We start from the raw sequence: 27,958 nt of genomic DNA on the forward strand, positions 1-27,958 counted from the left end.
TTAGCACTAGGTATGGGACAGGAACTACATTGAACAGTCACATGTTGCTACACACGTAAATGATCATTTGCAGTGCAAAATGATCACAAACATTAGGGGAAACAATGTTCAAATACCATTTGTCAAGACCAAACCATCTTATGCCACTTTTTGGAATATTTTCTGATAATACAACTTTTGAAATTGCTGATATTGCAAGTAAAATAATGTACACATCACTTCTACTCCCAAAATATAATACATCCTGCCATTTTAAGGAGAAAGAGTTTACATTATCATGAATAACGCAGAGCCAGCAGAGTGCAGCAGCCATGATCTGATCCTCTCTAGAAGTTTTGACCTTCCTAAGACACTTGCCACATGATGTTTATTATCAATTCTTCACAGAATGAAATGCAAAATTCTTCTTTGGAATATAAAAGTTAAAACATTTATTATGATTACAGTTAATGTCAAAATAGTCTCTATATTTTGTAAGAGCCCCTTTTGTCACTGTGCTGAAGACCATTGGAAACTGTGGTCACCAATTCAGCTGCACACTTAACATGCTTTCCTCTTTTTATAAGAGCATCACTTCTGTCTTGTTTAAGTTAAGCTTAAGCCAGCATTTTCTAAATCTATTTGCTTATCTCATTCAGACAACCTGTCATCCCTCTAGGGGTACTGTCTATTTCTTTTGGAAAGCAGTTCAGATCAGGATGGTGTCAGCATATTAGCAGCGCCACAGCCCGTGACATTCCCAAACTCTGAGAAAGTGCAAAAATTAGAGAAAATGCTCTCCCACAAAGCTTTTAGGAGTTGCTGTATGTTACAACACATTGTAGTCTGTATTGTCTATTGTTTATTTACACCTAAATGTGTACACATATGGAAACATTCCAACCTTCAGTTATATCACATTTTTACTTCTTGTTATGTTGCATAACACAAAATATCTAGAGATTTTAGTACACAAAACTGTTCAGATATAGCTCCAATTCAGCCCTACCATATAAATAAGTGGAACAATTTCCCTTTGTTACTATTTTATCCAACTTCTTATTTGAGTGCAGTATATTAACATTGATTATCTCAGTTTGGGGGTACTTTTTTCACTTTTTTCTTTACCATAATGCTAATTGTGGGCCAGCTAAGTATTTTTGGTTGTATTCTTCTTTCTATTTGCAAGTCTGTTTTTTAACCCCAGATCCTCAAGGAATTGCTCATCATACTACTTGATTTTTGTTGAAAAGTTTACATTTTTCTTTCACAGAGACAATACCTTTCTTACATTGTCTCTGAGATTTTTTCAAATCCTTATTAATAATCTTTCTTAATTTATCAAAAATGTGAAATTTATTATCCTTGAACTATCACATTCTGTGGGTTTGTCTGCCAAATTACAAATCCGTATATATTTTAGGATTAAAATAAATCAGTTGGATTCCAATTTCAATATAAAAGTACATTTCTTATGATCACTATATTTATGTCTTATCAACATCTTTATAGAATCATAGAATCGATTGGGTTGGAAAAGACCTCAGAGATCATCAAGTCCAACCCTTATCTTTGCCTTCTGGGGGGTGGGGGGGGGGGAGGGGAAGAGTTCCAATATATTCATAGAATCATTACAGTTGGGAAAAACCTCCAAGAATATTGAGTCCAACCTTTGACTGAACAGCACCGTAACAACTAAACCATAGGACCATGTGCCATTTCCAGTTGTTTCTTGAACACTTCCAGAGATGACGAGTCCACTGCTTCCCTGAGGAGCTTGTTACAATGCTTGGCAAACCTTCCAGTGAAGAGATCACTCCTATCTTAACCTCACTAACACTATGAACAATCCAACCAACATAGATAAGGTTTTCTTGCATTAAATATCTTGAGAAAATGCCTGAAAAAGGTCCAGAGCAACCATACAATCAGGAAATCATAATATGATATTACAAATGGTAAAAGTAAGAGTCCTAATAAGTCAACAGAATCAAACAACAAAAGTTGTTTTGGTACCTTAGACAAAAACAGTTTTATTGTTAAGAGGTATTTGTGGATTTATATTTTACTTCAGAATAGCTGCAATAAACTTGCAGTTCTTTTTTTTATACCACAAGTTATAATTTTATTGTCAGTTCATTTACTCCTCCTTTCTGTCTTACTATCTAGGAAGACATACACAGTAGAATGTTAGACTTCTCATGACTCCACTTTCACAAGTCTATTGTCTGCAGAGACCTTTTTTCTCTTTCAGGAAAGTATTTCTTCAAGTAGAGTGTGTTATTTTCAAAAGGTTCTGTTAAAAACCATTCTGAACAGGAACTGCAGACTGTGCAAATAAACCCACTGACCACATACAATATAAACTGTATTAAATAATTTTTGGTGGGGGAGTGCTGTCGCATGTGGGGTACATAATTTGAAGACATTTAAAACTACCTTGTGGTTGGCAGGCATATTCTTTATGCAGTAAGTTTAGAATACAAAAATAATGATCCATTGATTTATGTGTAGTATTTGAGAAATGCCAACCTATTTTAACTAGAATTCATTAGGAACTCTTAGAAATGGAGCAATCTATTTCAAAGACTGCTTTAATTCAGACACTGACTAAAGTATTCGGTAATGTTTACTTATGTGACAATTCTAATTTTACAAAGGAAACAACATATTACCTAAGAAAGTCTGCTTGTCAAATGCTGTATTTGGAGACTAGTAAGAGGGAGTCTGCATCATAAACAAAAAAAAATATATGGTAGGTATTGCATATTGAAATTTATTCTGCTCTTTCACACAACTTTATGTGACAATATCTTAGAGGAGATTTGGAATAATGACACTGTTTCTCTATAAATACAGTCCCTGTTCTTTATTCATGCACATTCAAATACTGAAAACTTTTCATTAAGTCTACAGTGACTTGATACCAACATAGCAGAGCATGTTAGCAAAACTGTAGGTGTGATCACAGAGACTGTTTTGAAAACAGGGTATTACTTGACATTCCAAATAGCAAAAGAAAAAAAATTAAACATTTACTGTTGTTTATGGATTTTTTTTTAAAATCTGCCTCCTCAAGACTACAGGAAAAGGCACTTTACTGAGAATTGCTGTTTTTCTGGTGTGGTCAATCAGTAGAAAAATTAATTTGGTTTACAGAAAAATATGCAGAAAAAGGTCTTACTTGGTATCATTTCACAGTAATTTTCTACCTTCATTTCCTTATAGTGACAACATAGCTTCCAGAAAAACATGTAAATATTTATTTATTTATTGAAAAGCCATTTTTAGCAGCAAAAATCCCTATGCTAAGCTAAGCAATGCACAATTTTTAATCTCTTCTAGAATTAGTCTAGTGAAAGAACAAAAGGCAATAATTAAATATTTTCATCTATATATTTTGAAAAACTTTAGGTACAAAGAGCATAGTGATTGATGGTATTTTTCTACTGTTTATTAATAATGTGCTCATAACTATCAAAGCAAGAAAACAGGCTCAATTTCTGCTGTCAGTGATCAATGTCTTACAGTTCTTAGCAAGCAGCCAAACTTCCAGCCTGAAAATAAACAAAAAGGTTCATGGGAAAAGGGGGAAAACCATCATCTTTTCAATATCTGAAGATCTTGAAGCAGCAAACATTAGAAACTTTTTTTTCCTGAACCACTGTCTGAAATCACAGAGCTCTCATATGTTTAATTCTGAGAATGAGACTGATCACCCTTTACTCAGAAAGATCTAATAAGGATTTTGAAAGGAGATAAGGCAACAAGGGTAACCAAAAGCACAGAGTGCCTTTCAAAGAAGGAAGAGCAAAGACTCTGCAGCTTAAAGAGATAACTGTATGAAATGTAATAGACTTCAGGGAACGTAATAGAAACCTGTGAAGGTTATACATAGTATAAACAAAGTATATAAGGAACTATGTAGCACAAGGTTAGCACTTCCCAATGAAAATAGACGAGAGTAGGTTTAAAGCGAACAAAGGGTGACAACTCCTCTATATGGCAGAAAATTGAATTGTAGAATTCATTTTCACCAAGCTCTGAAGCCAGAAATATAAAAAGGTTTAAAAGGGAACTGCAAATAGTTACGGCAAATAGATTCCTAATGGCCATGAAATAAATATGGCAATATGCATGCATTCATTGCCTCAGGAAGCTACTGAAATACCTGTATGGGATTAGTCTGTGCAGAACCCTCTCCTTATGTGTGTTCTCAGATATTCATTGCCAGGTGCTGCCAACACACCGGATTACACTCGTTGAATCTTTAGTGCCTCCTAGCATAGGAATCCCTTTATTTTCATTGCAGCCTAATACCATCACATAATGTTCCAAGATTCATGTAAAACAAAACTAAAAACTCTAAGTCAAACTCTATCAGGCACCAGACCACCAAATCCTAATGAGGAACAACCTGAATTTATCTTTTGTAAAATATATACCATATGAATCTGACAAAATAACAATTGACAGACTGATGTATGAGCATCAAAAGCAGTTCCTTCAGGGGGCAGATAAGGATTTCTACTCTGTAAGGATTACAACATGCAAGTATCTCAAACACTGCAGAAAAAACTCATGATGAAGCACACAGAAGCTGGAGATAAAAGTATTCTTCATCAAGGCAAGATATGCAAGACCACTCTCAATAATACTGGAGTGATCACAGAAACTGGGAGAGGTGCCTTATGACAGCAGGAAAGCAAGTGCCACTCCCACCTCGGAGGATCACAGGAAGAAGGACCTAGGGAACCACAGGCTGGTCAGATTCACCCTGACCCATGGAAAGGTGATAGTCCTAACTAACTGGCCCCAGGTGACCCAGCTAGAGAAGAAGGGTTGGGTAAGATGATGTCCAGAGGTCTCTTCCCATCCCAATCATTCTGCCTTTGTGGTACAGACTTCAAGTCCAAGAGTGTCAGACTAATTCTGCCTTTGCCCATAAGGACACATGGTCAATGGTTCTTCAAAATTACTTTCTGTAGAGCAAAACTGAAATTTTTAACATATTTTCAGACACTACTGATTCCTTTTCTGCTTTCTCACACATTTTGTCCTCCCCCAGATTCACTGTAAAGTTTTTTCATCAGCAAAGGTGGACAGTCAGACACATCTTGAAATCCATTACAGACTCAGATACTGACAGTGATTTGAAGTGGAAAATGTCCCAAAATGTATAGATAGTGGTAAAAATTTCTTCAGTCGTCTTTTCTCCTCCCCAGTGTTCCATAATGTTCCCAGGTACAACAGTTCTCTTCTGCCATCCATTAAAGTCAGAAAAAGAAATAAAATAAAAAAGGTACACCACTAGTATTTCTGTTTGATTATCCCCTGCAAGTTTACAATAATCATGAAGATAAATCCTGATCATTAATTAATTAATGAAATTACCACAAGTAAGCAGTGCTGGAAGACACTTTTAAAAGTCAGTTAGTCTATTCTCTTGTCCCAGCACAGGACCAGGTACACTTGTGTCTCTTCTAACAGATATTTTCCAAACCTGCTCCTTAAGATTTTCACATCTTCCATACAAACCCCAGAAAAACTATGCAAGCACTTTAAGTTTTCTTTCCATTGAAGTTTTTCCCTACTAAGCTGAGTCCTCCCTAACACAACTTCAGTTTACTCCTTTCTCCTGCACCACCAGAGGCTTTGAAAAGAAATTATTTCCTTCCATTTTTCAGCAACATTCTGCGTAATTAAAGATTTTCCATCTCCTTCATTCCCTGAGATTTTCTCTTTGGGAGGCTAAATCACCTCATGCATTTGATTCTTTCCTAATACAGATGATGTTTCTTAGACATCTAATTATTCATTCTTATTACTTTCCACTGAATTACAATGGCTCTCCATGGTTTTTGAAGGGTAGTGCCCAAAGCAGGACACACCATTCCAGGCAAGACCTTACCAAAGCTTAGCAGTGTAGAACTTTTTCTCGGTGCTTCCTGGCTACTGTCTGTACATCCCTGTTTGACACTAATCGCTTCCACGATATTGACTACAGTTCAAGTCACACACTATTATGGCTCTCTGATTCTTTGCCAAAGAACATCTCCGTACACCATTTTCCTTTGTCCTATGTCAGCCATACAAACCACCCCTACATAACTACACCACTTTGCATTTATCCTCTTTCATGGCACCATAACATCATAACCATAACTTGAGGTTTTAAGGATAATTTTTGAATATAATTCTTCCATTAGATGTTACACTTCTCCTAGTCTTGTGCTATCTGTAAATTCAGTGAGTATACTAATTTATTATTTTGTTAATTATACAATAAAAACACTGAACAAAGCCAGTTCCCAAAGAGATCACTGTTCAAAAAAATCTTTCTATAACAGTGGTAACAGTTTATAATTAGTTTTTGTCAGCTGTAACTGATTACACAGTCTATATGGTATTTTTGGTTTCTTGAAAGGCATGTGCTTCATATGTACAAGCAGAAAAAACTGCTGGTTTAAGGAAACTGAGAACAAAAAGAAGGTACTGAGGTGTTGTGAACAAAATGTAATATTGTCAGTATCTAACAATAATCAATAAAGAAAAAACTAATTAATATTATATACAATTTTATAAGAACTTAAATGAGAATATCACAAACAGAGCTCAAAATAATACACTGCCTTGCAGAATATCAATTTTATGTCCTTTTTTTCCATTTCAATTTGTGAACATTTCTTACTGTGTATTCTCAAAAGACATTGCACAGCTTTCATGACCTACAAGTATGAAGTTCCACTTAAATATACATCTTAAAAAATAAACTAAATCTGATTCTGCCTGGAAAATAATTAACAAGTTATATACATGCCTTAATCTGGTTGTGTATAAGTTCAAAAGCAAAAATTTCTTTTATCATCTGAACTTACAAAGCATTCACTTTTAGTAGAAAGAACAACAAACTTAATTGTTTAAAACTTAGGTGGTATCAGAAGTCACATTTTAATAATTTGAAAATTTGTAATAATAAATATTTTTTACTTTATGAAAGGAATATTTTCAGCTCCATGCTTTAAGTTCTACTCTAAGACTGAATGTCCTAGCTTTGTCAGTTTCTGTTCAATCTTAAAATTTTCAAGTAGCAAAAAAAGTGCTGACTTAACAGCATAAAAGGTCCATGGATGAAATATAGGCCTCATCAAAGTCAAAATTTTCTCAGTTTTGACTGATCCAAGATTTCACCATTTATCTGCTAAAGTTCGGAAACTTTACAGATACTTTAAAAGCATGGTAAAAAAAAATGAAATTCCATTTTTCTGGTTGTTAGAAAGCTCTTCATACATATTATGTAGATTCTTATAGCATTCTATGCATAAACAATATCACAGATACCATGCATGTGCATAGACATGCTATAGATAATACATGTCTTGTCATTCCAGTTCATCATGCACAGTAAACACATCACTTCACTAGAAGTTTCATATATGAAACATCTCAAAAAAAAAAAAGACAAATGAAGCAATAGTAACTCCTTAAATTGTACTCTGATGTAACCACTTAAGTTACTGGTAAGGAGAGTAAAATCTGATTTTCAGTTTTCCCTTTGCAAATGAGGAGTTGGAAAGCAAATGGTGTTCATCTTGTAAAATGCCCTCAGCTGAATGTTCTAAATGGACAATTATTTCAAACATACTCTCCAGTATGTTCTAATGCTACACAGACATTACTTAGGCTACAGAGAGCAGCTTACTTACGTCTGGGGCTCCTTTTCATTTTGCTGCTTTTGCTGTGGTTGAAGAACGTTATTTACCAGCTCAGTGATCCCACTAAAGGGAAACCACCTGTTTAAACAAGCAAATAATGTGACTGAATAACCAATAAAACCACACTAGTTTAAATGTTTTCTCATCCAACATTAGTAGAAATACACAGGTGGAAAAGCCAGAGCCAATGGGAATGTCAGCTGCAGAACTAAGTCAGCCACTAAGGATGTGAGGGAAGTAAAGTTTTACAGTTCACCAGTTCACAAGCAGGCAGCAAGAACCTACATCCAGCTAACATGTGGATGGGGTAAGAAGCTGCAGGCAGCTCTCTTACAAGCCAGTCAGGAAGCAGATGACAAACTACCTGCAGCCTATCAGGTATCAGTGAAAACTGATACCATCAAAGGTGCAGAGAGCAGAACACGGCAAAGGTAGAAAAGTCAAGCCTATTGCATCTTTAAGATACTTTACTTACTGTGTCGACTGTGGTTTTTGCTCTTCTTTGACCCTAAAAAGATAAGTTTGCACAACTGAGTGCAAAATGTTGTAAAACAACTACCCTGAAGTTCTAAAATTTGTATCAAATGGGCAGAGAAGAGTTCCTACTTTGAGGTACAAGGATTTCCTTTAGTATTTGTTGTATGTTTATATTAAGTTGTACTCTGGGTTTATTTCCATTTAGGATTAAAAAGAGGGAATGCTGAGTATAACAAACTTTTAGTTGCAAAATTAAATCTCTAATTTTCCATAACTGACTTCCCATTCTTTGCACATAATATCTTGTTAAAACATTTCCAGCAATACATTCAGCTGTAAATGCAAAGGAAGCTACTTTGATTATGTAAATTACAATCTATTTTATTTTTATTTACAATCAAACTGCCTACCATAGTTTAAGTTAAATTTGTAACATTTAACATGACATTTAAAATACAATATGGTAATATAACAGATTAAAGGAAAATCTGCACTATACTTATTAAACTGAAGTGATGTCAGGAACTGCAGACAATGTAACTCTAAAAATTAAGGAAGGAAAGCTAAGGAATTTTGCTCTTGGGTGACCTTTACTAGGACTTTCTTAAAGAAAGAACTAGCTAATACATACAATGGGTCTGTTTAGTACCAATTAACATTTGCCCACTCTTTAGGAAAATATTCCATCTGAAATACATGCTTAACTTGACTGAGCAGGCTGGTGCTCTGTACCAAACCCAAGAACAGAGACAGGAATATTTACATCCTCTAATTGCAGGTATTAGTCTTAAATATCAAATTAGAATCAACCTTCCCTGTTGTTTTTTGTTCAAAACAACCCAAAAAGGTTCCTAAATGGGTATTCTGGATGTCTCTGTAGGGAACACTCTCGCCTAACTAAACAGGAAGTGCAGGCTCATAATTTAGGTGGATGCTTAGGGTTGCACAGAAAATTAAAGTTCATCAAAATAGCTCCACATGTCCTCCACTATATGATACGACAGGGAATGTCTCCATAAACAGGATTCAGTGTCTGCATAAGAACTAAATAAGTGGATGACAAGAAACACTAAAATTGTACAAAAAAGACCACACAAAAGAAAGATTGAACAAGCAACACACAGAAAAATGTCTTCAAGCACACCTCTTCAGCACTTCAGAAATTTATATACAAAGAAATGTTCCAATACAAAACAAAACAAACAAATAAATAAGCAATCCCACAAAACCAAGCAACTATATTTAAAAAAAATGTAAAAATAAAAATTTCTCATGCAGTTGCAATTCCACTCCACCATGCATCTTAATCATAACATTATCTTTAACCAAGAAAATCCACACTAGTTTTTCAACACAGAAATTCAAAGCTGGAGGAGTGGGAGGGACAGGGAATCAAAGCATTTCCATACTTTTTTCTCTAGGTAACTCAGGACATTTAATTTACATCACCCAAAATTATATGCCTTAGAGCTCTATATGGTCAGCTGTGAGAAAGAAACACTCCCAGACAATAATTCGGAGCTACCAAGTTGCATACATAGAACTAGACAAGGTAAATATGACCTCCCTTGAGAACCAGATGAAGAAAACTGAATATACCATTAATCCTTACACTCCTCTCCATACAAGACTACCAAACGCACTTAGTGGACACTTTTCAGTTATTACTTCATTATGAACTCTTCTATTGAAGTAAAGGAAATCTGAGCCCTTCACATAATCAGATTACAACCAACATCTTTCCTTTGGATAGTGACCATGTTTAATATTTTTTCACATGTGGAACTGAGATCAGGATAGTGTAAAATCAAGGTTGTAATACTGCACATTAATTCTAAGTGTGCAGTTCAAAATTCTGGTAGGTTTTTTCAACAGGATCTAGCATCTTTACATAATGGTATGTATCTGGTGACTTCAATTGCAGCTGCAAACCCTTGGTATTTTTAAAAGTCTTACAATCAGTTTTTAGTTTTGCACCATTAAATAAAACACATTGTCCATTAGCAGACACTTTGAAAATCTGCATTTAAAATTATTTTCTCAGCATTTTATAGGAACACTCTGTTCTAAGTCGGGATATAATTTGACCCTACAATTCAAAATATTTCTCTTATAAATTAATCTTTTCTCCTCCCACAATACTGTCTCTTTCACTACATACTCTCCAACACTGCAGTTATGTGAGGACAAGAGCTTCCATTATTATATAACAGTGACGCATTCCTTGAGCACTCTCCATACATCCTTCAGTCGCTGGATTAGGCAATGATTTTCCTTGAATTTATAATGAGTGTGGAAGGCAAACTACAATTTGAAAAGAAATTATGAAAAAATCCATTGAATAGATTCTACTGTATGAAATTAAACAAACATTGACCTTGTGGATCAACAGGCCTGAACCCTTCAGGTGTACAGCACAGGTATTTATCTTTCAAGGTCAGAGAATGGATAGACATTCTGAATCTAAATCAGAAAACCACAGACTCATTTCTGCAACTTTCCTTCCAAAAGACTCTTCATTCAGATGAAAGTGGAAGTTGTAGCAACTGATAGAAATAATGATATATTAAATACACAGAATGTATTTTTAACACTGCTGTTGTTTAATTATTTTTTCTAAACAGAAAAGGCCTGAAGAGACTCCAGATACTTGAACTCTGTCTACATATACACATACAGTTTATTTCCTTTGGTTACATGAATTGTTTTGTGTTTCACTGGACTTGTACTCCCATATTTGTGCATTGCTTTCTCCCCTCCTTTCAAAAATTGTCAACTAATAATTGATTAAAAGTGTATTGCAAGGTCAGAAAAATCCCAAACCTTCATTTTCTCAACACCCCAAATGAAACACCTTAAGCAGTATGATTACATTCTGCTTTTTCCAGACTACCTCTCCTCATTTTACCTTCCTATGTCTTTTCAATCCTATCCACCAAGAAGATAGCTAGTTCTCAGTATTCACTAGCAACACACTCTAATCAATACCTGTTTACTAAAACCAACAACAGGCTGCAGATATATCAGTGACTGAGACAACACATTTTATCAGTGCGGAATATTAAATATTTTACCACCTATTCTAATACTTTGAGGAGTCTGAAGTTCTTGTCACAATTTGGTGCCTTTTTTCTTCCCACAGGTTGTAACTGCACACACTCCTTCATTTGAAAACAAGCCAGGATTTTTCTACTTCCCAATATGAATTTTTGCACCTTGGTCTTTGTTATCAGGAACCTCTGCACATGGAAACACACATAGCCCCATTACTCCTGTCGTCTTCCGCAAGCCTACACAGTGCAAGTGCCAGATTCCTTTGATCTTTTCCAGTAGTTAGAGTCATTAAGTAAGATCTCAAGCCTCAGTGAACACTTTTTGATGTTAGATCCTCTCCATTTACTAAAAATTTGCTCAAAGATTAAGGCTATTCCCACTGGCACAGAGAATGAATAGAACAGAACAGAAAGAGGAGAACAAGAAAAATGGAAGTAGGAGACAAAGTAATGAAAAGAACAACACAAAAATTATTTCTTTAGACTCCAAATATTTTTCTATTTTTAAATCTATTCCCATCAGTAAAAGCTCTTCTCTAAAATCTACTATGCCAAAACCATAAAACATTCTTTCCCAAAGACACATTTGATACAGGTAAACCAACAAGCACTCCGTTATCAGAGCTCACCTCTACTTTTACATTCTTGGACTTATAGCCACAAAAACATGTGGGCAGAGTTCAGGTGCCTCAATCCATGAAAATGATCCTTAAAACACACTCTACACCTCCAAGATATATGAAATGGAACAGGTATCTAATTCTTCTCAAGCGGGGAAATCCAGATTTAACAATCAGCCATCCGTGGCAGGGATAAATATCTCTCTCTAAGCCAAGAGTATTCTCAAGATTCACAACCTTGCCATCCATGGACCTACAAGCACCAGGATATCTCATCTACAGGAATAAAAAATGATAAGTAGATCTGAACAATTCCAAAACTTACATCCTGGAAGATAGCACTGAAAATAAAATAGCACTTAAAGAAACAATGATACAATTCTAAACTCCCTTCCCTCTCCCTCCCCTGTGCCTCACATTCTTTCTCAGCAAAAAATGGCCTTCAATACATAACCATATCCAAACCAGTGAGGGGATGACCATTCCCTTGGTCTAACAAGGGATTGCACTGAAAAATGGGGAAAATTATCAGCTCCAGCCACATTCAGAGGTTTCCACCACCTTGTCTTAGAATGAAAGGTGCACTAACCCATTTTCCTAGACTGCCTACTGTGGACTATTTCTTTTTCTATTTTTGTATCTTTTTAATAGTATTTCAATTATATGCCCTGCCCCAAATGACAAATGATTGGTTGCAGTGACTGCAGTGACTACACTCACATACTGGAAGGGAAGACATGTGACACATGCACGATATACAACGTTGCCTGCACCCAGTCTTGACTAAACAGTGGCATTAACACATGCAGTCAAATACCTGTACAATCAACTATTTTCTTGAAAGAGGGCATGTCTACAGATTAATTAAGTTAAATTATGTAAGTATGTTTAACTCCAAGAAAAGAGAGATAAGGAGATCAAATAAAGCCATGCCAATTGCATAATTGCAAAATATTTATCTATTACCTGAAGTGAATCTCTGCATTGATTACTCTATTGTTGCTATAAGAACATGCACCTTAGAACATGTAGCTTAACTATTTTTGATCAAAATTAAAGTTTTTGTTTCATATGACTGTTCCAAGTTTTTTATTTATTCAGAGAGCATAAGTAGTTAAATTGAGAAGAATCGTATTTTGAACAATAAAGTCTTTCCAGAGAAATATTTTCCTGAATATTTATGGAAATGATTTTCCTGTATAATTTTGGTTTGTTTGTAACAACAATACCAGCAGTTTCCACAAAAACATTTGTAAGATCAGTAGCTGAGGGGTAATTTAACATTTGACATTAGTGAAAAAGAAGGTGGAGAAGTTGGCTACTTGGGATAGAAACAATTACCTGTAACACAAAATAAATTTAAAACCCATCTAAATCTGAGCTGAAGAGGTTAAACATTCCTGAAGTCCAAACTGAAGTTATCTTAAAGATACAAGACATACAATAAGAAAGCCCCAAACACAATTTACAGATAAGCACAGACATAAACATGATCCTGTATAACAGCATAGGCTGAACAAGGTCCTTGAGTGAATCTCAGATGAACATCACCCATAAACATAACAAATGCTGTGAGATTAAGACTGCTCTGATATTTAGATGATAATTAGAAATGGGATGGTTTTGTCTAAGGTTCCAGACAAACAAGGAACTAGTATCTATTTATGAAATGTGGTTCGCTGCAACCAAAAACATAGTGCTCAAAAGCCCTGTACTTTCAAGTCTAAACAGAATAAATTGACATCATGTTTTGATTAATTCAAAACCAGCAAAATAAATCAGACTCTGCTTGTCTTAGGACATTAACTCTTCAGGGCAAAACATTTCCTGTCATTTTTGTCGGAGTAAGAGAGAGAGACACTGTGTTCTGTGAAGGAAAGCTCCCTCACTTCTCCCACATTTCCTAGCTCAGCCAGACTTCCTTGCTGTTTGTTATGGTGTTGAGAGTAAAACCATAACAATACATGTCGAACTCACAAATCAGCACAAGAGAAAACAACTGTAGTACAACTGTAATAATAAATAAATTCTACACTGAAAAGTGTCCATTATATGTACAATTCCAATAATTAATTCATGGATCAATGTTCTCTTTTGAAGGTTATCCAAAATTGTAAGCAGGAGGACCAGATCAGAAAGGTGATACTAAAAGGTCAATGTTAAAAATCTAGTGTTTGTCCAAACCTACAACATAGTTTAAAATGGGCTACTGCAGCTTCTTTCTATATTTAGCAAGCAAAAGATATTTTGGTTATCAAAGAGTAAGTAGGAATTTCTAAGCCAGAATTTGTAAGCCATCAACATTATAATTTGTTGCCATGTGGAATATGCCAGCTGCTTCCCGCTTGGGTATCATGTGTCTGCTGAAGCAATGAGGCATGCACAAAAAATTGGAAAAACAAAAATTATAAAATAATCACTAATAGAAAGTCCTGTATCAAGCAAAGTTGTCAAAGAGGGACAACTAAAACATCTAGAAGACTGTACAAACAATTTTAACAATGGACACATATTGAAGGAAGATGTGTCTTTCAATCTTAAAATTCCAGAAGTTTTTTTTCAGATTGGCACGTTAATAACTTTCTTGAATTAGGAGTTTCACCAGTTTGATTTCTCTGGGTAAATTGTCCATTACCTGTCAGTTGTTCATCTCTCACAACATATGCAACAGCCTCAAGATCGGATCAGCTAACTTGCAACACATAAAATAAAAAATTATCCTCTGTTAGAAATGCAGTAAGAGCAAAACAAAGATCAAATCAATGCATATAAAGGATTTCAAAGGCAGTAGTTAAAAAGAACATGAAAGTTTAAAGAATCCTTAAGCCATAGTAAATATTTCTTCAATATAAGTTTTCCTATTAAGTTTCAGTTGCTCATTTAAAGAGCAGTTAGTATTATGTAACTCTTCACTAGAATGAATTTCCCAATCCAATTTCAAGAACGTGAGATACAAGTAAATACCTCCTTGAATTTAATCATTTTGTTCTGTCAGTGGCCTCCTTTTCTCACAAAAAAAAAAAAAAAAAGGGAATGTTCATACAAATAACCCTTTCAATCTCTTTAAGAAGCTCTATTGTGAGAAAATAATCATCTGCCCTGCTGTGTGTTTGGTCACACGAATGTCTCTCTCACACCATCTGAACAGCCCTGACTTCTCTCTAAGCTCAGTGCTCAGACCATACAGTGGCTGAAAAGCCTCACATGGGACCCTGACACCTTCAAGGCCTCCAGATAAGCAGCAACTGCCTTCACTCACGATGCTGAGCTTTAAGCACATGCATATTTCAGTTCAGGTGGGGCAAAATAGTTTTATTTGGATTTAATTTTTTCTTTCCAATTTAATAACTGTTAATCTCCTAAAGCTTGCAGTTATGTGGATATTTCAGGTAGATTATTTTTGGAGAATAAAACATAAAAATCAACCTCAGATAGCAGGTGTCAAATCAGAAAAAAATACTGGCCTTTCCTCTCATTTTCCAAGAAGGAACAGAGGAAAAATTGTCCAATTGTCACATAACATTTGTTACTAAATGCAATTCTGTGTAATTATGGGTTCCTTCTAGCAAGTCTCTGGTGAGATTTGGATTTGAAAATGTTTGAGGTACAGATAGTACTACAACCCAAACTCCTAATAAAGATTCATTTTTGACAGCTAGAATTCATTTCAGTGTATCTATTTTTAAATAAAATTAAAGAAAATTCTAATCACCTTTTACTTTCTTATTGTTGATAGTTTGAAGTTCATCAGATTTTGGGTTTGTTTGTGTATCTTCCTGTATGTTTAAGAAGAGTTTAACAAACTGGATAAAAAACAGTCAACTGGATAAAAAATTTTCCTCGATACAATAATTAAGAAAAAATGCTCCAGTCTTGTAGCTCATGTTATTTTTTAAAAACACAGTTTCTCTACAGGAGTGCTGGAATAGCACCCACATCTTAGGTCTGCCACTGTAATCATGTAGCGTCTGTGCAAAGAGACAAAAAAATAGATTTAAAGTCTTGCCTAAAGGATGTGGAAAAGGTACCACAATAACTGCACTACAGTAACACACAGGGGCACAATACTACACAAAGTTGAGTAAATCTATAATGTCCAAACACAATTTCACCAGACTGAAATTCAGTAACAGATAATCAAATAGAATATTAGTTGTCATCCTATGGTTGTTTTTCTTAAAAAACACCCCCAAAACGTACTTTTTTTTTTGAGGGAAAGGTTTAAATAATTTAAATGATAATTTTCATCATATGGTTTTTAAAGGGATTTTTATTTCACTGTCTGGATCACAACTTTCCTTATGAAATGCAATTTCCTGTATTGGAAAGGTGAGACTTTGTTTTTTAATTATGCTTCAAACTGTTTTGCAATTAACTGAAATACTCAGTGAACTAAGAAAAAGCAGAAAACCCAATTTTAAAATTGATACAAAAGCTAGGATACTGGAATCAAACACAAGTAAGACCTTTTCAGAACATTAGTTCAATTCTACATAATATATTTCAAATATTCTGCAAAAGGATGGCCTGATGAGTAATAAATGTACGGATGTACAATGTAAATAGAGTTTCATTTTAGAACAAACTCCTAAAAAAAACGCAGTTTTCCCTAAGGGATTTGTATTGCTTTTGGGTTGGTTTTTTATTTCTTCAACAGTAGATGGCATTCCAAGCATCTCCTGCAGAAGGCGCTTCCATAGATGCTTGTACTGTCAGCAGCTGCTACAGTGAAATATGTAGCCTTGGGCTCAGCTGCTAGCAGGTGAATTAAATAAAAATTAATTTTAACTCTGTAATTAATTTAAATTCATTGGTAATTACTTTGGACTTCATACGTTATTTTGCCTGTTAAATAACAATTTTATAACATTATTATTGATAAGATATCCACCAGGTGAAAATGGCATACACTAAAGTGCATAGAAACTCCACAGCAGACGATAAGTTAGTATTTCTCAGACATTAAATTGCATGAAAGGAATGCAGATTTCTTCCAGACTGCAGGCAATTCCAGAGAAGGACTACTTGCAGACGATATAACAGGACCAGAAATAACAAATACCATGAATTTGTTCCTGTTCCCTTCAAAAGCAGCCTTACAGAGAGCCCCGGTGTGGGGCAGATTTCTGTCCCGCACTGCCTCGCACAAGAAGTTCTGGATCGCTGTTGCATAATGAACACGGGTACTGGCAGCACAAGCACTGCATCTGGAGGGCTGGTGTACTAAAAGGAAACACACCTTCTGCTATGAAAAAAGATTAGAATCTAGGATTTCAACAGGAAATGAAAAAACAGCAGAAGAGAAATAATGAAAAATACAACAGTAATGCTGTCTAGTGTTCAATATAAATTTTGTGGTAATGTTTTCAAATAGTCAATTTATCAGGAAATCTTTTGGGTTTGGTGATTTGCTCTTGCTGTTCATATTAATCTTGAGATTTAGAATTCTTTATTATTAAAATAGATTTATTTCATATTTTATATTCTATATCTAATATTATATATTATATATAAATTATATATAACAATATATGATATACTACATATTATATTATTATGCCATTCTACTACTATTAAGAGCTCTTATGAGAATAAAACATAAAATACTGGAGGTTTTCCTGAGAATATATTTAATTGATTAAAAATATAAATAGGAATACTTTTAGATCACTTTGAGTTTCTGTTCATATATTTTACAGAATTTATTAGTTTATATCTGGAAATCACTGGAAATTACTTGCTATAATCTCATCTGCTTGTGACATAATCTCTCTGCCCAAATGAGATAATTGAGGTAAATGCAATGCCCAGTTTACATGCTACTGAAAGAAGGCACAAGAGGTTTTCTTTAAAAACAGTTGTCTGGTAATTCATTTGATGCACAGAAGAGCTAGAATCATGTATAGAATATTATTATAAACTCTCTGCATGACCAGCTATAGTAACACAGTTGGCAATAGTAGAAATGTTCTTTTACAATAGTAGAACCGTTCTTTTTCATTGGTTTTATAAGCCTGAATCAATGTTCCGCTGAGAAATATTTCAGTGTATCTTTGTTCAGAATGGTTTGCTATTTCTGTCTACATGTCTCTTTTTATCAGTACTCTTTTGGGGTTTGTTTGCTATTTCCACCTTTATTTTACAGTGAACTGAAGTTAGATAATACTTGGAACTCACCAATTTTTTTCTAGATTATTTTTCTGATCCTTTTTCTGCGTGCCCTTGTCTCGTACTCGTTGCCTGAGTAAGACTCTCCTTGTTTGAGGAGTTTATTTAAGTCGATAATTTTTGTGGACACTTATTTCTTGTGTTGTACAAATGTGTTAATGAAGAGCAAGCAAAGAGCTGTATCAGGGAAGCCAATTAAACTGGAGCATTGTACTTTCCTGCTGAGCAGACTTTATGCTCAGGAGAGGAACATAATCCAATTCTATGTGCACGGCCAGCTTTGAAACTACTCACAAATTTGCATACATTCCACTTGCTACACTTAAAATCTCCAACTTTAATAGTTTTAAAACTGATATTCAGAGAATACTATCTAAGGAAATAATACCTACAAAAAAAAAAAAAGCTTTTGCAGAACACATTGATGACATTAATCTTCAACAGTTTTGGTTTTTTTTTTGGCTCAGAATTAAAATTCTTTCAAATAGTTTCCATATCAGAAATTGCACACTAAGCAGAAGCTTAAAAGCATTTCAGCGATCTGCTATAAAAATTAATTAAAATTATTTCTTTAATCTAAAATGTAAAGGCCTCTGATAAAAAGTCCTTAGCCTCTACAAAATATCTTGCCTTGTCTGAGAATGCCAATAGTTTTAAAAGCTAAAACTGTATCAATCATTAAACTATTGTAATAATTTTGATTAATTTTCATTAATTTGTGCCACATATAATTCATGGTGGTCAGTGGCTGAATCTGAGACATTTCCTGGTTGAAGGAATTGTGATTTTACTGAGCCTACAAAAACCTTGCAGTTTTGGGTCCATTGGATTTACATTCCAGAGTACAATGCAGATTGATGAATCAGCTGTACTAAATTTCAAGGTTGTAGTAACATGGTACATTCGTTTTTGCTTTGGATGTTAGTTTTCATCAGTGTCTTTCTACAGGTTATTCAGCAACTTAGTTTAATAACTTGGTGGGGTGGGGGGGTGGAGGGTGTGTAATTGATTTAACTTCTCTCAGAATTAAGAATTAAATGAGAAGCTGATCTGTGGAACTATTACCATTGCTCAATTAAACCAAAATATCTACTCTCTAAATAGGCTCTAGGAAAGAGCTCTGGACTCAAAAAACATGAGAGCAAAATCAAACAAAAACTGTAATATTATTGGGTTTCATAGGACAACTATTCATGCATAATTATTCCTCTGAGTAAACTATCTAACCTCTGAGATCTTCCATAAATTATAGTTTAAATCAATAGAAGTTGTTAAAACATTTCTTTTTCTTCTTCTTCTGGTTCAAAAATACTTCAGTGGTTCCTGAAAGTATTACATACATTTCTATAAAAATCAAAATTCTCTCCCAGAATGATGAAAAACTTTGTGTGATTAACTTTTAACACAAATTTCCAAAAACCAAATACAGTATCACTGAAACTGTAAACAATCTTACAGTTTTTTGTCTGACTTTAGTTACTTCTCTATTTTTACTAAGATTACATGACTTAGTCAGTCTGCAACAAAATCAGCAGTCAGACACAGATAATGTCCTAGTTCAGCAGGAGGGACCAGCTAACCCTGTGTGGGGGTGATCAAAGCTGTGTATTCTACCCCCTCTATTCATTCCCCAAGGACAATGGGCCATTAGCAGCAGCTGCCCAGGGAGCCATTAGCACCTTCACACCCAGCCTGAGGGGGGCGGAGCTGCTAATGGGCCATCAACAGTTCAATACCCCCTGGCTCCCAGAGTTAATCACCCATTGTGTGAGTCCCCGCCCAGGGGGAGGAACTGAGTGCTCCCTGAGGGTACATAAGTGGTGGGTAAGAAGACCTCGGGAACTTCTCGTCGGATCCAGAGCAGCAGCAGGACCTTGACAGGAGGAGATCACCGCTCTCACACAGACCACAGCCCTCGCCTGCACCAACAGGTTTTTCATTTCCTTTTGCTCTGGACTGGGGGAACCACAGGGGTCTCAGCACAAGGGCAAACAAACCCCCTTGGGTTTGTGCCCCAGGACACTGGGTTATACTGCTGGAGTTTTGTGAGTTGAAAGCAATCTCCCTTGTGTGTCAGTGTTGTTATTGTAATATTATTATTAAATTTTAGCTCTGACTTATAATCTCTCTCGTGGTGAGTTTATTTCCCCTTCTGGTTCGCCTTCAAACCAGCACAGATGTGTAGGTTGGTGACCTCTAAACATTTTCATCAAATACCAATGAAAATTTCAAGGGTACAATTCAACATTATACTCTAATTAAAAATACAGCATTCACTCAACAATTAGTATTTTGATGTTGACTCAATACCCAAACCTCCTGAAAAGATGCAACATCTCCTGCACAACATTATAAAGCAGAATCTGGAGTTTGCTACCTTTGTTTTCTGTTTCCTGGGAATAAATTTAGGAACCAGTTAAGGACCCAGAACCCTCTCCCTGAGATACAACTTATTTGGAACACTCACTACTTCTTTCTAAGGGTGATCAGTTTGGGATTCCAGAAGCTTGAGATTGGCCACAATAAGTTAAAGGCACTTGTGTTATGGGGAAGACAGAGATGGAAAAAAACTTCAGGTCCCTCAGATCTCACATTTCTCCTTCATCAAAGTACACCTGTACTAGAGGCATAAACAGAATGCTACCCATATAAATACTTACTTTGTGAGCATCTTCTTCATAAACATATGTTATTCAAAGTGTCCTCTGAACAATTCTAAAAGTTTAGTAATGAATTCTGCATAGCAGCTTTGGATGATCATTTAACTCCTAAGTCTTTATTGTAATGCAGACACTCATTGTTCTCATTCCTGGCTAATTACAAGCATTCATTCGTGTCTGTTTGCAATTAGGGACTTTTAAAATGAACAGAACTGCCATTCATGAAGACACTAAATATAAATGATAACTAGTAAACACAAAGTGACATCAAAACCAACTCAGACAATAGTCCTATGATTTAAAATGTAGCATATGGTAAACATCCTTGAAAAACACACTACTTAACACATTTTGCAGAGCAACAACACCAGCATCAATTTCTAATTGGGAGTATGAAACTAAATTTTGTAAATTCAGTATTTCCTTACACCTATGCTGGTAAAAAAAATGGGAGGGAAAGGCAATCTACAAAATCAAGTTTTAAAGTGATTTTCAATTTCACAAATTAGAGAATTTTTATGCTGCTTTTTTGTCAGGACTGTAATCACACCTTTTTTCAGAGGAAAAAGGTATATGCACTTCTGCTTCAAAGAGACTGGGAGAGAGAGAAGTGTTCCTTATACATGAAAAACCTACCCAAAATCAACAAGATCATTAGACTTTTCAAACTTGCAAAAATTAAATATGGAAGGATGAGTTTACTAAGTTTCAGTTCTAGTTTTTCTTATTAGTCATTGTCTATCCCAAGCACAAGTTCAAAACACTTCATTGTGTGAGGCAAATGTGCAAACACTGCATTAAATAGCTTAATAACTAACAAAAATTAAACTTTCTGTGTTGTCTGAATCTCCCAAACTCCAAGTTAAGCTCAATACTTCTTGTCCCATCATCTAATCTGGGTGTGAAGAACAGAACTCTCATTTCTTTGAAAATCTTTAAGTCTCGCCCCCAGTCTGCTGCCCTAAAGCATATCAAATGTGTTTAGCATCTTCCCATGGCATGTTTTCTAGAGATCTCTCCTGGACTACTGTCAACTTACCCACTGCTATTTCGAGCTGCAGTTTTCAAAAACAGACACATTCCAGATGGGCATTTAGCGGTGTTCATTAGAACTGAACAATTGCTTCACAATTTTGCAGTACATTGTAGTGTTCATGCAACTTATGATGGCAAATACCCCTTCCATAACCATGTGGGCAATTAAAGTTCCTGTTCAGCATAAAAGGTACTGCACTTGAGATTTGCTGCTTAGTCAGTAGCTAATTTCAATTTAAATGTATGGTTACATGTAAGCATAATATTTTTGTTGAATATCAGTCAGTAGTTTTAGATCATATCTCTGATTTCTCAAAACCACTTGAAAGTCTTTTCTTACATACTTGTAATCCATCATTCTAAACATTAGTGAATGTGCTTGACAACTTCAGCAAAGTTTCATTTGGTTCATCTGTCTGTTCAGACAGAAAACCTTCCATAGATTATAAGTAAAACCTTCTGGCTCATTATTATGGGTACATATTACTATTATACATTAGTTTTCTCTACATCACCTGCCCTGGCTTGCTTAGGAATATATTTTTCAAGATGATATTAAAGCCTTCCTGAAGTCAAGATATGTTATCTTTTGCCACTTCTCTGTCTACATAAGATGATATCTGTTACAGAATTAAATTAGATATTTTAGGCATGATTTGTTCTTGATAAATCCACAATCACTGATATTCATTTCTTTTTTAATCTTTTAGAAACTTACAAGAACTTGACTTATTTCTTCCACTATTTTTCTTGGAATTAAAGTAGGCTGATTCACTGCTAATAATCTGACTCTTCTTACACCACCCCCACTTTTTAAAAGGGGATTCTGTGTTTGCTCTTTTCTAGTCTTCTATAAGAGCATATCCAGAAAAGAGATTCCGTCAGATTTTCTGAACTCTCAAAATAGCTTAGAATAAAATCCATGAGACCTCACTAATTAATAATTTTTATTATTACTTTCTGACTTACAAATATATTTAAAATCACAATTTTACAGACAATCTTAGCATTTCGGGTAATTAAAATACTACTTCAGCCAATAGAAAGAGAAAACTACTTTCTAAAGCTCTGTATATTCAGATCATGTGGTCTGAATATAACCATTATTACAAAGTCTAATCTTGACCTTCCAGATCAAAACAAAGTATAGAATATCTGTGACCAATTTTGAAATTTTTCCCATTCCTGAAAAAGCAATAGTCCTGTGTAGGTACTAAATGCTCTTTCTGAAATCACTTCTATTAACCAATAAACAAAATTTAAAACCGTTTAATATTTTTGGGCAACAGAGTCTGGGAAAGCAGAATGGTTTCTCACTAGTAGAGATGATCCCTACTCACCAAGGACAGAGAAGGTTCAGCCATCATAGCCCTGCAAGGCCTATCTGTGGCACTGCTTGCCTGTATCAAACATTCTAGATTTTTTTAACTTAATTTTTTTCTTTTAAATTTTTTTTAGCTTAAGTATTCCCCCAAGATCTCAGCATTCTTAGTCACAGCTGAATTCTTACTTGAAGAAGTGACCCTGATGGAGAATAGAAATTGCACAGAGATGTGGATGTGCTTGTCACAGCTGCAGAAACAACACATCTTAAAACTGAGCCTTACTTGTCTCAATTTTTTCGTAAAGAGAATAATACACTTCTTTCTCCCTGGAAAAGAGATATCACCTATGAGAGGGGACATAAGTAGGAAGCTGAATCTCAAAATTCATGAAAAGTGCATACAACAATTTACTTAAACCTTTCTTTCCAAACATCGTACAGCAAAAGAAAGGTGAAAATGGGCAGTACTACTAAAAAGTTCAGAAAAGATGGGCAAGAATGACATGAGGACTGGGAAACGTGACACCTGAGTGAGGATTTTTTGACCTTATTGGAAAAGTGATAAAATCAGTATCTTTACTTTAGTCTTATCAATTTCTATATACACAGGACCCAGATACTTTAAAAGGCATTTTGACTATGAAGTTGGTTTATTTTCTCTTCCACTTTGGCACTGTAGCCCCTTGATCATCCAAAGCGTACATGCATTAGTTTGTAGCCAGGCCCCTTATGACCGAAGCAAGCTGACATCTTGATGCAGAAAAAGCAGCTGGGAATGAGAAGATAATACAGATTGGTCTGCACAGTGAATAACCAGCACCACCTGGCTTGGAAGTCTGGGCTTGTTTCCTAAAATATATAAAAGAATAACATTGATATAAACTCAAAAATCTATTCTCAAAGAAGAGAAGTTTGGGAGGGAGAGTGGGGAGATTGGAATAAAAATGCAAATTTTAAAAGTTGATGTTTTTTAAACATTCAAACATTTTACTCATTATAGTAAACTCTTAATTCAATACTGGATGTATTTCTAAATATATCCTATTTCAATCTCATGTTCCTGAGCTTGATTCAATAATTCCTCATAGTATCATGCCACATGTGTGAGGTAATCAAATCACAGTGGTCCCTCCTCTGATTTTAAAGTCTTCTTTACCACTTTTCCCTTCTCTTATTAGGCACGCAGAAATTTTCCTCTGTGTGAATCTGAACAAGCAGCCTTTTTGAATTAGTCACCCCCTCTAATATAAGTCATCATCTATATCCTAATCCTATATTATCAACAGCCATCTACTGAAAAGTAAGATATATTTCAAATTAACATTACATGAGTACTTTTACAGTTACCTAAACTTTTTTAAAAATTATAAATAACAACATGCAATGCAAAAAGTAAAGGTGCCACTCTATGTATGAGGCCTATTTTGTTAGTACAATCCCACCAAAAAACTTATTTTCAAATATATAATATATAGCTGATTTTTAAGTAATAATGAAAAACATCTAAAAGAAAATGAGGGTTTGTGTGTCCATTTTGATCATGAACTACCAAAACAAATTTTTGCAGTTTGCATAGATAGAACTATAGAAGTCAGCTTTTTAATTTGCCTAAAATTATTTTTTTTCAGCATCTCTGATCACTTTAATGCAAGCATGCCCATCCTTGCCCCAAAAAATGAAATATTATCTCACTGACTGCACTGACTAAAAAGAGTAGCACTGAGGAAAAACACAAAAACTAACAGTACTACTATAAAAATACAAAATCCCTGTCATTCAGCAAAAGAAAATAACAAATTCTTCCAACTTAGGTGAACAGGGATCAATTACTTTTTGAAGAACTTGTATACAGTGGCTTATAATGCAGCTCAGAGCCCATACCTGGAAGAGAAATACTTGAAAAATGGAAGTATGGAAGCAACCTGTTTTCTGTAGAAAATACAAGCACCCTAGACTGACCTATAAAAAGCCCATAAAATTGCTACCTAATTAATTACACATAATGTTGCTCACTGCTAATACAATGCTGCAGAATAACACTGATTTGCAAATGTTCTGAAATCAGAAAGCAGTGATAGAAGTATTCTGCCATCTTCCACAGTTCTCAGAAGGAAATAGCAAGCCCTGTGGATTTCAGGAAAAAGGCATTCTATAAATAAAATGTATTTATATCTTTGCAAATAAGCACAAGAGTTGCACTGATCATGGCTTTAGAAATCTTGCCTATTTTTTCTATAGTGCTTCATAGCCCAGCTTAGCATCTGGATGAGCTGATTTTTATCACTTAAAGCGATAACAGGATTTCACTGTTTGAGCAAGATCTGCTCAGGAATGAAGAACAGCTTGTGGAAGCTGAAAAAGAAGTGAATGGGTACAAGAGACCACATTGAAATGTTTGTATCTCTATTTTGTTGAACATATATATCCTCAAATTGTTAAATCAATCACACATTTAGGAATTCTCTTGAAATTCTCCTGACAATGGCCTACCATACAGCACCTACAACAGTTTTCTCCTTTCCTACCTTGTCAGGAGATTCCATTTCACCTTTATTGATGCCTGTATTTATCATCTGTCATGATCATTACTTACTGAATATAGTAGTGCAAAATTCCTCAGCAAAAAGCCATCAGCGATTATCCAATTCCCATCTACAATTCTCCACCATAAGTGCTGTAGCCTAGTTTTCTACTCTCTGCACTGGTTTTTAAAAGTAAAAAGCATTGAGTGGGACTTTTCAATTCCAATGTTCAAAGTGCTCAGCATCTTGTGTCCAACATGTCCAAGACAAAGATCATGGTCATAAACTTCACTCCTCAGACAAAATAATGGTCTTAATCTAGATGAATAGAGACAGAACTTTTCCACAACAATCCTCCTCTCTGCTCCTAAACCATCCTATCTTTTGTTGTAGGTGCAAGGTGCACTGATCTCACCTGTTCGAAAAGGAGCACTAAGAATTGCACATACTCAAAAAAAAAAGAAAACCTCCATGTGACAACCAACTCCACATGAAATTCCTCCCCCAGGGAAAGAATGTGAGAGAACAAACCAAATGTAACAGATGTTAGTCATGTCATTTAATGCATGACTGAAAGACTAAAGATACTATGTTGATGAGAACAACATAAGAACACAAAACCAAAGACAATTCTATTTTTCATGTTTAATTAAACTGAAAACTATAGAAGAACCAACAAAGATGCCTCATAACTTCTAATTTGCTATAAAGCCTGTCAAAACCCCAGAAGACTGTAATTCAAAATGAACATTTAATCAGCCACAGATGACACACACACAATACTGTGGTCAAACTTACTGACACTAAACATTACATCAACTACTTACTGAAACCACAAGTGAATATCAAAACTCCTATAATATTTTTTTATTAATTATAGATATTTTTACAGCAGGGAGAAAAAATATTGTAGACTCAGACTGTCTTTAAACAAAACAGAGTATTTGTTCTGCACATCCCTGACACCAGCTTTGAAAAAAGCTATAATTAAAATATATTAAGAGCTACATTAAAAAATTCATACAATAATTGTATTTATTGGCAGTCACTTTAAAACCTCAGAGTTCAACATGAACTCCCATAAAAAGAGTACTTAAATTCTAAATGTGTTTCAGTATTGTCAAAAATATTTTAAAGATGCTAGCCATATTCCTAAATACTAGTTGAAGTTAAGAAAATTACTAAAGCAGGTGATTAACAATTCTAAAAAAAATATGTATAATATGAAATATATCTGTGGGATGGTCAATGTAAACTATTTTCTGTAAAATGTAGAACAGCAACATCTGTGAGAACACTGTTAAAATTAATGTATTTCATCTTAAATTGTCATCATGATAATTCCACAAAAATATATTCTGGTTGGAATGTCAATGACTACTTAAATTTTATATAGCTCTTTAAATATAAGTTGATTAATTGTGGATACTGTAAGTGATTTTTAAAACAAACAAAACAGAAATTCATTATCATTCAGCCTCCAGGAAAGAAGGCCAAATTCCCTATAATCATTCTTGGAAGGAATTCTATCCCAAGATTCCTAGCCTTGTATACTATTTATAGCTTAGGGCTTTTTTGCACTCAGAGACAGAAATCTTATTGCAGTAGCCTTAGACTTTCCAGGTTTCTTGTTTAAAAATAACACCACTATCTCACATGTGTCTGTTTGAGATTTCTTACTGTATCAGAGACACATCCATATGCTGTGGCCACAATACAGACATGAATGTCAGGCAAGCAAATACACAGGCCTTAAACAAGGCAAGGCTAAATTAGCCTTCAATAAAGAGAGTTATATTTCTAACAAAAACTATTATTTCTCTGCATAACAATATCACATAGAGGCCACAGACAACTCCCTTCCTCCACTGTGATGTTAAAGTCCACAGATACAGCAAGAGAGAGCGGGAGAGCTCTGTTTCCAAATTAGCTGAAGATCATGCTCGAAGACTGCAAATACTTATGAATGTGCCTAACTCCACACAGGACTAATGGCAAGATTTATCAACTACTGTACTGCATTCTTAAGAGGCCTAACTTTTTAGGTATTACCCCAAGAAAACTAAATTTTGCACAAAGTACAATTAATGAAGTTAATTGTCCTCAAAACCAAAAATCCAGACTCCTGAACACCTGACAAGGAAACATTATAGATCTAGGCAACAGAAGGAAAACGACACTACTCTTCTGAATTTCAGTCTCTCCCATGAATTTGGGTGCCTGACTGAGGCCTCTCTACACAACTGGAGTTTGAAAAGATATGCACTAAGTACCATGAACTGTCTTTTCACAGAATACTTTTGGAGAATTCAATATCTAACTAAGCAAATTCATTCACGTTATAAATGTAGTATTGACCTTTCAGATAATGACTTATCTGGCCAGAAATGAAAGTAATGGTATAG

At 34.9% G+C, this 27,958-nt stretch overlaps 1 protein-coding gene across 28 annotated transcripts in view; it reads right to left on the reverse strand.

Moving 5' to 3' along the window:
* RIMS2 (regulating synaptic membrane exocytosis 2) overlaps nucleotides 1-27,958 on the reverse strand; it is a 448,599-nt gene that overhangs the window by 377,443 nt on the left and 43,198 nt on the right. The window contains exons 2-3 of one of the 28 annotated variants that reach the window (XM_071554039.1): nucleotides 8,170-8,202; nucleotides 7,686-7,772 (exon numbers count right to left, since the gene is read on the reverse strand). The exons of the other annotated variants lie outside the window; for them this stretch is intronic. Coding sequence (XP_071410140.1) covers nucleotides 7,686-7,772; nucleotides 8,170-8,202 — 120 coding nt within the window. The remainder of the gene's footprint in view (nucleotides 1-7,685; nucleotides 7,773-8,169; nucleotides 8,203-27,958) is intronic. 28 annotated transcript variants of the gene reach the window in all.

The sequence above is a fragment of the Pithys albifrons genome, chromosome 4 (assembly GCF_047495875.1).
Source record: "Pithys albifrons albifrons isolate INPA30051 chromosome 4, PitAlb_v1, whole genome shotgun sequence".
NCBI lineage: Eukaryota > Metazoa > Chordata > Aves > Passeriformes > Thamnophilidae > Pithys > Pithys albifrons.